This window comes from Ochotona princeps, chromosome 13 (assembly GCF_030435755.1).
Source record: "Ochotona princeps isolate mOchPri1 chromosome 13, mOchPri1.hap1, whole genome shotgun sequence".
NCBI lineage: Eukaryota > Metazoa > Chordata > Mammalia > Lagomorpha > Ochotonidae > Ochotona > Ochotona princeps.
Window position 1 is genome coordinate 37,978,106 of NC_080844.1, and position 12,100 is coordinate 37,990,205.

General features: G+C 53.2%; 1 protein-coding gene across 4 annotated transcripts in view; it reads right to left on the reverse strand.

Moving 5' to 3' along the window:
• The window catches only part of DLG5 (discs large MAGUK scaffold protein 5), a 101,900-nt gene that overhangs the window by 38,766 nt on the left and 51,034 nt on the right, over positions 1 to 12,100 (reverse strand). For all 4 annotated transcript variants that reach the window (XM_058671676.1, XM_058671678.1, XM_004583516.2 and 1 more), the window contains exons 3-5: positions 8,562 to 8,724; positions 6,634 to 6,777; positions 5,866 to 6,049 (exon numbers count right to left, since the gene is read on the reverse strand). In XM_058671676.1, coding sequence (XP_058527659.1) covers positions 5,866 to 6,049; positions 6,634 to 6,777; positions 8,562 to 8,724 — 491 coding nt within the window. The remainder of the gene's footprint in view (positions 1 to 5,865; positions 6,050 to 6,633; positions 6,778 to 8,561; positions 8,725 to 12,100) is intronic.

Genomic DNA, 12,100 nt, shown 5'->3' on the forward strand with positions numbered 1-12,100 from the left:
TCCTGGCCTGCACAGCTCCCACAGGCATGTCCTAGCCCCTTTCACACAGGAGGTTACCTCCCTGCAGCCTGGGGACTCATTCCAATATGCAAAGGGGCTGCCAGGCCGCAGCACTGCCCCACACAGTGCTCTCTGAGCAGGGATCAGGGTCCTGCCCAGGCTGGGTGCTCAACAGCCTCTGGGAGGAGCTGGGGAGGCCTGGCACAAGGTGACCTCCAGGATATCCAAGCAGATTCTACAGATGAGCCCGCCACTGCCTCCTGTTCTCGGTGGACAGCTCTGGCCACATCATACACACAGTCACAGCCAAAGATTTTACCTCCTAGCTGGACTAACAGAAGAAAAATAGTATCTGGGGTATCAGGAAGAAGAAAGCTGAATTCCAAAAGGGAAAAAACAAACAACAACAAAACCAATGTGTATCTTAAGGACTGGAGAGAGGACAAGAAAGAGGAAAGGAAAGACTCAGGGGGACCTCAAAGTATCTCAAATGAACCAGCAGACCTGCTGGAAAAGAAGGCATGCTTTGTGTTGGTCCCAGCAATTTTACCTCCAAGGAAAGAACATAAAAATATATGCACGGGAGAACGGCATTGTGGCACAGTGCATTAAGCTGCCTGCAAGCACTGGCATCCCACGTGGGTGCTGGCTCCAGTCCTAGTTACTCTACTTTTGATCCATCTCCCTGCTGATACATCTGGAAACGCAGCAGAGGGTGGCTCAAGTGCTTGGGCCCCTGTGCCCACATGGGAGCTCTGGATTAAAAGTTTAAGGCTCAGGCCTGGACAATGTGGCCATTGGCAAAGTGAACCAGCAGATGGAAGATGGGACTTGGTCCTCCAGATAAATAAATCTTTTTCTGAAAATGTTCAAAGGAGCATAAAAACACACTTATGTCAACTGGCTAGCCTCTGGCTAGAGCGGGAGGGTGGGGTTTTTTTGGGGGGGGATGACTTCCTTACTGAAGATTTTTTTTTTCTTTTCTCCACCAAAGAACATGCATTGTTTCAGTAAAGAAGTGGGCAGCAGGGGGAGGGGGATGCAAAAATACCCTCTACTTTGCTTCCCAATCTCCCAGGCATTCCTACTATGGCCCAAAGAACCTATGATGGAGCAGCCTGACCCCCAGAGGGTGAGGGAAATGCCAAGCTATGTCCCCGAGCCCCAAACACACACGGAACACAGCACCTGTCTGCTCCTCAAGTGGGAGAGGAGCCAAGACCCAGGCCAGTGGAGCCCCCTCCCACCCAGGGCTCCTCATTTCCTCGGAGATCAATCACAACGAGGGCTGGGAGCCCATAAATCCCTTGAGCAAACACCCAAGTCAAACAGAACCACTCAACCCGCAAGGGCCTCTTCAAGTTTACAAGGTGTGGGAGGAACCAGGCAACAAAACCTGCCTTGTCCAGCAAGAGCGACCTTTGCCCTCAGGCCGGTGGGGGGCGGAGCCAGCCCCTGACCATGTGCAGGTCCTGAGAGTGCCACTGCCTGTGGGTTCCATAGCAGGTGTCTGTCACAGACTCAGGGAAGGTGAGAGAGGAGCAGGGGACCTGCCTGCCAGCACACACATACCCAGGCCTCCCCTCTGGGGTAGGGGAGGGGAGGCTGGTCACCGAGGGGCCAATTGCACCCCAACCAGGATGCCTCACCCACCTCACCCACCAAAGGGCCACACGGAAGAACGGGAACGAGAAGGGGTGATAGGACTTCCCCCAGTGTTTGTGGGAGGAACAGGAAGGGAAGGGGCTGACGGGGAGGGTGTGGGTGACAGTGCAGCCCACGATAGCTGAACAGAGGGGCCCCGAGAGCAGCTTCCATAGGACAAGGCAGACTACAGCCTGTCACCTCTTTAGTGGTTTCATAGGTTTAGAGCCCCCACAGGTGCCACCCACTGCCACTATGTAATGCCAGAGTACTGCTGTCACCTGACACAGACATTTGCACCCGTCGGCATCACTGTGGCCAACTGCCTTCTCCTCCTGAGCCCACGACAGCCACAGGTGTGCCATCACTCCCTCTGAGTTTCCTTGTGTGGACACTTGATGCCCTTAGAGTCACAGGAGGGGTGCTCTTGGACCCACCACTTCCACCAGGGAGGTTAAGGTGACCCTTAAAGCAGCGGCAGGCACTGGTAGTTCACTCCCTTCTAGCTGAGTGACAGTCCATAGCGTGGACTTTGCACCCATCACTCAGCCCACGGGTCTTTCTGTAAGTCCATTTCCAATGTGCCTGGATATGAGCTGAACTGCCAGGTCACCTGGTAAGCATGTGTAACTCTATGCAGAACTGCAGGGCTGCTCTTCACAATGGCCACATCATCTCACGTTCCTGTTAGTATCGATTCCAATGTCCCCACAGCCCTGTGAAGGCAGGTGTGGTAGGGTTGGAACAGTAACAGCAGCAAGAGCAGTTGGCCAAGTGTTTTGCACCCAGCAATCATTCAGCATCCCTCAAAGACATGAGAGACAGCCCCACTTGCTGACATCCTGGAGTGCCCAAGACACCTCTTGGGCACTGAGACAGAGCCACAGACATCTCCAAAACCACAGGCCCCTCAACGAAAAGGCAAATCCAAAGTAACACTGGGACAAAAGGTGAACTGAGCCAAATTCAGAGCAAGATGAACCAACAGGGTCAGCAGGATATGCAGATGGCACACAGCAGGTGCAGAGGAAGATGGGGTGGACAATGGCCCCATCCACAGGCAGCCCATGTGCACCTCTGCTCCTCAACAGCCAGCTCCTTCCTTGCTGGCCACACATGCTGCATTCTTCTAAAGTAATTTCTTTTTTAGGTAGAAAAAAAAAAAAAGAAGTAGAAAGCCAACAGTCTTAGAACGCATTTGCACTAGGAGGTGTCACTGACATGCAGATGGAAGGGTGCCTGCAGAGGAACTCAGCAGAGGTGATGGGTCGCTCAGTGGGGCTCAACTCAGCTCGGCTTGGCTCGGCTCTCTGGCCTGGCTTTGGTCTCTGGTCATCCTCACCACAAACCTCCAAGGGCTTTTGTCCCCATCCCCAGCACCGGGGACATTAAAGGAATGGCAAAGGAGGGTGGGGAGCTATGCTCCTCTACAATTCTGCAGCAGATGGAGGGGGCAGAGCCTCCCCCGACTCCTGCCCTGCTTAACGGCTCTCTATGCCCAGCCAGATGTCTGCTGTCATGGCTGGCACTTCCCTTCCTTTCAGCAACTTCTCCCTTCACCAACATTCAGGCAAGGCCTACAAATAATATACCAATCCTGTGCCTCAAGTTGCTAGGCCTCATCTCACATAACCAATTCTCTCAGAAGACACACTGAAAAAGACTTCCCTCGGCTGCAGGACTTGTGAAGCAGTGGGGTAAGCCACAGACTGGGACACTGGCACCTCACATTAGAGCAACAGCTGGAGTCCTGGCTGCTCCACTTCCCATCCAGCTCCCGGCTGATGCACCTAGGTAAGCAGCAGAGGATGGCCCAGGCGCTTGGGCCCCTGCCTCCACATGGGAGTTCCAGCTTCCTGGCTCTGGCCTGACACAGTCCAGGCCTGACTGCTGGGTCCATTTAGGAAATGAACCAGCAGATAAACTACTTCTCTTACCCACCCCTACTCCTGCCTAACACTCTGTCTTCCAAATAAAAATAACTCATAAAAGCAAAAAAGATTTTCAGAGCTCCAAAGCACATACATCTAGAGGTTTCCCAAGCCAACTGTCAGTAACTATCAGAGAAGGAAAACGAAGAAAGCAAGCTTTTCAACAGAATACAGTTTATAATGAGAAAATGCTGAAAACAGCCCAAGATTGGGTCAACAGACAGGCTAAATCAATTATGTATTTCTAGGTAACTCAATATTTCACAGCGGTTGAAAGCAATTTAGCAGAATTTATACTAAACTAAAAAGATGCACACGATATATGAAGTCAAATAGCAATGTTGGCAACAAGATGTACTGTAGGATTCCATTCCTTTCCTCTGTCTACTGCACAGACCCGGGAGCAATGACACCCAGCAGCTAAAAAACACCCTGCATTCTGATCTTTCTTCTCAAAACAAGGCTCCAAGGGACCGAAGCAGTGGCACAGCAAGCTAATCCTTTGCTAGGACAGCGTCCTATATGGGCACCAGTTCGAGTCCTGGCTGCTCCACTTTCAATCCAGAGCTCTGTTTATGGCCTGGAAAAGTATCAGAGAATGATGGCCCACATCCTTGGGCCCCTGCACCCACTTGGGAGACTTGGAAGAAACTCCTGGCTCCCAGCTCTGTCCACTGTGACCATTTGGGGAGTGAACCAGCAGAAGGAAGACCTCTCTATGTCTCTCCTTTTCTCTGTAAAATCTGCTTTGAAAATAAAAATAATTTAAAAAAAAAAAAGGCTCCGAGAAAAGAAGCACAGATTCCTAGGGGAATGTCAATCTCTCCCAGCAGGGCAGAGCAGTTACTAAATGAGTAGAACTTCACTTTGTGCCAGGGAACGGAAGTACTCAAAGAACAGGGAAGATGTATCAAAATGACAGCACCGTGCAAAAGGGTCAGAAGCCACAGGGTGTGACATGCCACATCACGGCACCAAAGCGAGCTTCACCCGCAATGGCCAAGCCATGCCACTGCTTTCCTGATATTCTGCCCCAGGTGTCCAAATCCAACCCAACTGCAGGGATCAAGCCAGCAGCCCTCAGAATCGTCGAAGGCCAAGGGAAGAATGAGAGGTGACTGAAGAAATGTGACAACCAATGCAGCTAAATCTGGGGTGATGCTTAGCAGGCTGACCATGCACACATGCATGTCACAGGAAAGACTCATCTCACACACAGCCATATTCTGTAAAAGAGTAATCAGGGCCTGGTGTGGTAGCCTAGTGGGTAAAGTCCTCACCTTGCATGCCCAGGATCCCATATGGGCACCAGTTCATATCCTAGCAGCCCCATTTCCCATCCAGCTCCCTGCTTGTGGCCTGGGAAAGCAGTGGAGGACGGCCCAAAAGCCTTGGGATCCTGCAACTGTGTGGGAGACCTGGAAGAAACTCCTGGCTCCTGGCTTTGGACTGGCTCAGCTCTGGCCGTTGAGGCCCCTTGGTAAGTTAATCAACGGATGGAAGATCTTCCTCTGTGTCTCTCCGACTTTCCAAATTAAAAAAAAGTGAAACTGTTTCACACTTAGAGTGCTTTTCAAATGCAAAGAAAGCCCCGCTAATTTACAGGTTGTTAGGTTCCAGCCAGAGCATCTTCCGGCCTTGAATTCCCAACAACCAGTAGGGACAGAACCCACAGCCGCTCCTCCTGTATCTGTAAATGGCCTGAACAGACCCTGAGCTGCGCATGGGGAAGAATCCACTCAGCGTCACACAGACAAGCTGGTATTTGGTCCGCTTGCCACTCACCATGCACTGTGTCCACATGAACCAAAGAGCAAAGAAACTAACTGAGAACACAAGACAGCAGCAGGAGCAAAAGGCCACGCTCCCATCAAAACAATCAAAAAACATCTCAGCAGTGAGAGCCACTCCAATCTCTCCATCTTGCATCTTCACGTTTCTTCCATCTATAATTTCACACTATTCAAACCCAGGAAACAGGAAGATGCCCCCACCAAACAGAGTCAAATCCCTCTGTCGCCTGCCCCGCCCCCAAACACAGCAGGCCACATGGAGTCTCTACCCTGGCAGCTCCTGCAGCGTTGGCACAGAGATGTGACGGCATGTGACCACCTGATGAACAAAGCATCAGACAGCGGCTCCCAGATATGCCCGCACACTCCATGAAGCCAACGTCCCAGGGACACCTGCTACATTACAGGGTGAGCTGCATGAAAGAGGCAAGCAGGTGTTTGGGTGAAGAGATGGGTGCATGACTGGCTATGGTCTGACCCCGGCAGCCCGTCCCTACCTGCTGCTGCTGGGCACGGAGGTCGCCGATCTCCTTCTGGTCCTCCTCGTGGAGCCGCTTCATGTCCTCCCAGGACTGCCGCAGCAGGTTCCGCTCCCGCAACAGCTGTCCATTCTCCCGTCTCAGCATGTCCACGTCGTCCTTCAGCTGGGTTTGGTCGCTCAGGAGCCTGCTGTGGAGTGTGCTGAACGCCCCCAACACATATACACAATGAACCCCAGACAGCCTCCAATATCCCTACCCAGCCCAGCCTGGCACTCAAAGGGGGTCAAGACCCACCAACAGCCAAACTACCAGGACCTAGGCCATTTCTTCAAATTCTGGCACTGCAAAGAGCATGGATCCCCCAAGGAAAGGACAGTCCCTCCGGTAGAGAGAGAAAACCCTCAAGCACTGGGCCCAGCAAACATAAACACACGGGCAGCCAAGCTCTCCTGTGGTCCCACACACACCTGCCCCACAGGAAACAGCTGCACAGACCCTGATGCCCCGCCATGTGCCTGCCCTCCCCACCATACAGTTCTCAGACACCTTCCTATCTGCCAGGCTTTGTAAGCTGGCAGCAGGAAGATATGACAGGTGAGGAACCTGATTTTTACAGTTAGAAAAACTGAGGCACAAATCGTCTTGTGGAAGGCAGACCGCTTGCTTGCCATGGGACAAAGGCAGGACTGGAATCAGAGGCCCCAGCTCCAGGCTGGACACAAGGACCAGACAGACAGCCGCTGCACAGGTGCCAGGAGGCCCTGCCCAGCGGGCGACACTCACTGGTAGAAGTCAGTCTCCTTGGCCACCTCCTCACACCTCTTCAAGGCGTTTGTGTGCTGGTTCTGTAGGCTCTGCAGGTCCGACATGGCCCGCACACACTGGATCTTCAGCCTCTCGTAGTCGGGATTCAGCCTGTGGTAGGCCCTGGCCCAGACAGCAGACAGCCCCCATGAACTTGGGCCCAGGATTCCTGCTGACTGGGGAGCCATGCTCTGCAACGCCCCAGTGTAGCAGGTCCCCAACAGCAGTCTCATCCACACCATGAGCACGTGGTTGCCTGGCCTCACCCTAGTCAGTAGAACCCGAGCCACCAGGAATGAGGGAGACTGGCTGCTTGACTCCCTGCGTGGGTCTGCAGGGCTGAGAAGCAGAGAAGATGGTCCCTAGAAGCACCCATTAGTCTGTGCCATAGGCCAGGGTCCCCTCGCACCTTGCCCCCCCCAACCCAGAAATCGGTGGTGTTGTTTCTCCTCTCTCCCAAGCACTGATTTTTCAATCCTGGGCACACACTCAAGTATCAAAACACACACCCACACACACAGCTACATGCCCCCGAATGTGGAGGGCACTGGCAATGGGCAGTCCCTGGATGCCAGTAAGGGTCCTTCATCAGGCCCAACCTGAGACCTCCTGAATCAGCAGCACCAGCCCCTAGGCAGCTGGTACAGGCACCAGAGCCCTTCTCTGGAGTGGGCAGGGGGTGAAGGGCAGGGTGGTGAACGCTTTAGCTCTGCCAACCACACAGCCTCACAGTGGCCCCTCACCTGGGCTTTTGTGGTATGAAAGCAGCCGCAGGCAAAAATGACAAATGAGCATGGTTGTGTTGCAACAGAGTTTTCTTTATCGACAGACAGCAGGCCACATCTGGTATACAAGGCTACAGTGTGCCAGCTCCTGTGTCTTCCTTTCCTTGCCCTAATTTTGTGCCATCTGACTAAGGGGCATATCCCATAAAGACAATCTCAGAGATGAGGCACAGCCCCCGGGGCATCCCAGAGGCCCACACCCTGGAGGCTCTAGGTCTTCTCTGCCCCACCTCACGGAGCACCCTGCCCTGGCATCGACCTCTAGATCTCTTCAGAGGAAGCACAAAGATGTGGGGTGCCAAACACACACAGGGCAGGGAACAGCACAGGTATTTACAAACCACACAGAGCTCCTCTCCACCCCAAGGCTGCTGGAGGTCCTCGGGGAGACAACGGCCAGCAGGCATGCACATGTGGACACACACACGTACACACCCCTACACACTCTGGGAGAAAGCTGCCGGGAGACCCCTTTTCTCCGCTCCCCCTACACACAGGAGATGGCACCTGCACGCAGACTTGATGACAGGAGGCAGCAGGGAGGAGCAAAGAATGAAGACAATCTTCCCCCATCATAAGGAAGAGGTCCAGTGAGGGGCAGTAGCAAGCCTGAAGCCAACCCACCAATCAGGGAGTGAGACCAGAGCAGGGCCTGGGTCTGTCTAGCAGCTGCTGGGACCACCTCCCACATGGCTATCTGCCAGGCAAGCAAATATGGCCTGGAAGACAGGCCACAGGCTCCTCTGTAACAGACACATACAAGGGTGTTCCTCTCACTCAAGTACTAGACTTTCAAGAGCTTCGCCCGCATATGGTGGGAACTGGCATGCATGTGAACACACACGCGCACATACACTCCCCTGTCTATCCCCACGTGGTGAGACTCAGGCCACAGGCTCCAAGTTTGATTTGGAGGAAACAAAACAAACTCGTGTCCCAACCTCCATGTCCCAGCCTGCAGATACTGCCTCTAGGACACAGCTTTGGAGACAAGTTAGTCCACGGGCACAGCCCAGCCCTGCAACCCGGGCCCCCAAGAGCTCAGGGTAAGTGCCTGGGATGCTGGCAGCAGATCAGTAACCCTAGGCCATGGGCCGAGCAGGGCAGTCAGCACATCCCTACCTTTTGTCGAAGGTTGTCCCATGAGTGGCGAAGGCCAGGCGCTTGCGTAGCTCGTTCCTCTCTCGGGTCATTAACCGCAGCTGAATGGACAGGTTCTCCACCTTCTCGTTCACTTGCCGGTCAGTGAGCAGGGGTGGTGGGGACGGCGCCTTCCCAGTGGTGCCTGCAGGAGGGCAGGAACAGTGTCATCTTGTATCCATGCTGCATTCACAAGGAGCTCTTGGCTCCTGCCCACAGCTCACTGCTCCCGACAAGGCCCCAGAGGTGGAGCCTCCTCATGCCCTCCCTGGCAAGGAGCTGTCTTGATGTGGAAGGCTCTGAAAAGACTGGGTAACCCTCTCCTCCTCCACTATCACCCCGCCACTTCCTCCTTCACCACCACCACCGCCTCCACCACCAGGCAAAGTCACTTCTGCGAGCTATAGCTCAGGGCCAGTTCTATCTCAAGGTCATCTGTGGTACAGGAGCTTCTCCAACTCTGACCACGTGGGGCTTCCCTTGAACACGCCCACTACCACCTGCCAATTGAGTCCAGGAGGAAACTTTCCACATAGGACCACCCGCCTCAAGGCAGCATGGGCTGACTCACGAGCACTCAGAAAGGAGGGGCCTTGGCATTTGCGGTCATGACCCACAGCACACCTATATGACCGCGACAGACACGGATGTCCCAGGCATTAATTTAGTCTGCACAATAACCCTGCAGGTGGATGCTGATGCCATCATCACCGTTTTACAGGTGGGAAGTGGAGGTTAGGTAACTGGACCGTCCACGATGAGCTAGAACTCTGGCAGAGTCCAGGCAGCCAGGAGGGCCGTACAGCATGCATTCTGTGCCCACTGCCGCCAAAAGTGCCTGCGTGGGCAGCACTGCCTGCAGGCCTGGCCTGCATGGCCATTTCTGAAATGTTCTGCGTGTTATGCTACCCAATCCCCCCAAGCAGGTACTATTGTCATCCTCACCATGAATATGAGGCAACAAAATCTCACACAGGTGTGGGCACTCAGCCTAAGGGCTGCAAAGCCTGCATCCCACATCAGAGGACCGGGATTCAAGTCCCCAGCTCTGGTGTCCCTCCTGATAGACAACCTGGGAGTGACCAGATGATGGTTCAAGTCTCAGGTCTCTGCCTTAGGTGACCTGGAGTGAGTTCCTGGCTCCTGGCTCCTGACTCTAGTCTGGCCCAGCAGTATCCACTGTGGGCACTGGAGCAGTGAACCAGCAGTGTGAGAAATTTCTCTTCCTTGGTTTCAATCTCTATCTCTCTGCTTCCCAAATAAATAAAAATAAATATTTTAAAAAACTCATCAAGGTTAAATAGTGTGTCCAAGCCAGTGAAGAATGGCACCAGGATTTGAACCTTCAACCGTCCCACAGCTTGAGGCTTTCATGGCAAGGATCCAGGCTTTGCTCTTAGGACCTCTGTATGTTCCTAACAGGAATTGAGGACTCCAACAGACCTCAGTTTCAAAGCACTATAGCTATCTAATCCCATCTACCAGATTTAAAAATTAAAACCAACAGCCAACATTGTAGCAGGGCACAAAAAGTCATCATCTGCAAAGCTGGCATCGCATTTGGACACTGGCTCATGTCCCAGCTGCTCCACTTCAGATCCAGTTCTCTGCTTACAGCCTGGGAGGGCAGCAGAGAATGGCTTAAGCCCTTGGGCCCCGGCACCCCCATAAGAGACCTAGAAGAAGCTTCTGGCTCCCGGCGTGGGAGCAGCTCAGCTCCAGCCATTATGGTCATTTGGGAGGCGAATCAGCAGACTGTTTCTCCTTCTCTCTGTAATTCTGCTTTTCAAATAAGAATAAATTGGCCCAATTTATTCAAATAAGAATAAATTGTGCGGCTAAAGTCCTTGCCTTGCACACGCCAGGATATATGGGTGCCATTTCATGTCCCAGCTGTTCCACTTCCCTTCCAGCTCCCTGATTGTGGCCTGGGAGAGCAGTAGGAGACAGTCCAAAGCCTTGGGATCTTGCACCCGCACAGGAGACCCAGGAGAGGTTCCTGGCTCCTGGCTTCAGATAGGCGCAGTCCTGGCCACTGCAGCTACTTGGGGAGTGAACCAGTGGATGGAAGATCTTGTTCCTCTCTGTCTCTCCTTTCTGTAAATCTGACTTTGCAATAAAAATAAATAAATCTTTAAAAAAGAACAACAAGAAGAAATCTTTCCAAAAAAAATAGAAACCCAATGCATAATCATAAAATGTTTTTAAAGAAAAACTAACTTTCCTTCCCCAATAGAAAACACAAAAACAAGGCGAAAAGGGTGGATGTTTGGCATTCTGTTTAAAATCTGCCACGTTCCTGACCTGGCTGGAGCATGTCCAAATACTCCCGCCACATGACCTGATGGAGCCGTGGAAACCTCCATTTTGCATCCTGCAAGGATAGGAATGGAGCAGGCAGTAGACACCCCAGTGCCACTGTGGGAACAGCTGTAACCTCATGGTCCAAGAGCCACAATCAGGGAGGTGTCAAATGCCAGGGTCAGGGCCAGAAAGCAGGCATGAGCTGTGGAACAGTGCCTTTGGGACCTCAGGAATTCTCATCTCTGTTTTGCAAGTGAGGCGAAAGGACTAAGCATCTCCAGCTTTTGGAGAAGCCGGCAAGGGAAGGGCAGAAGTAGGAGTCATCAGATCAGCTAATCCTAAGGGACAGGGCATCTCAGTGTCCAGCCGTGAGGCGCTAGGAGCAGCTGGCCATGCCAACCGTGACACCCACAACAAACAGAGCCTGACAAGTGTTGAACACGGCCTAGGTGCTGTGTTCCATACCAAACACACCTCACCTTTGTCTCCCTCATTCCCGTGGCTCCTGGCAGGTGTGTGCAGGCACTGGCCCAAGAAAGACATCAAAGATGAGCACACAGCTAAGAGAAACCTCACTGTGAACTGAGCAACAACTGTGCAACATGACCTCCCAATTGGCCCCAAAGGACTGAGCACACAGAAACTTGCCCAAGGGCAGTCTCTTGGTATTGGAGGAAAACATTGGGGAGGCAAAGGGCCAGGGAGGGCCCAGACTGCAGTGGGGGTGGACCTCAAGTCCAACCCCAAGATATACTGTGCCAGGAGGTTCCCCAGCTTCCTGGGCCCATCCACCCACAGAGACAGCCTTCATCTTTTTGCTCACGTTTGGAGACTGAGAGGTCCTGATAATGTGGTCTTACTGGCCAACAGGTTGCCATGGAAGCAGTCTGACTCGTGCATGGAAGGGAGCCCGCAGCTGCCCAGCAGATTCTTCACAGAACTTGGGTAAAATCTGTGCTTGCATGCACCCTCTCTGGCCCTAGTTTTACCCCCATAGGGCTACAAGGGGCCAACATGACCTCTCCTGAAGTCTCCAAAGACACCTGCCAAGGCCCCTGACCCCCCCACACACCTACAGTGACGGCTGGATCAAAACAGCAACACCACCAAGTGCTGGCAAGGATGCAGCTAGACTTGCCAAACCGGACCCTCGGACACTGCCCGCAGGCACAGAGGGTGACATAGTTGCATTAGCTGCCAGGAAAGCAACCTCTTCC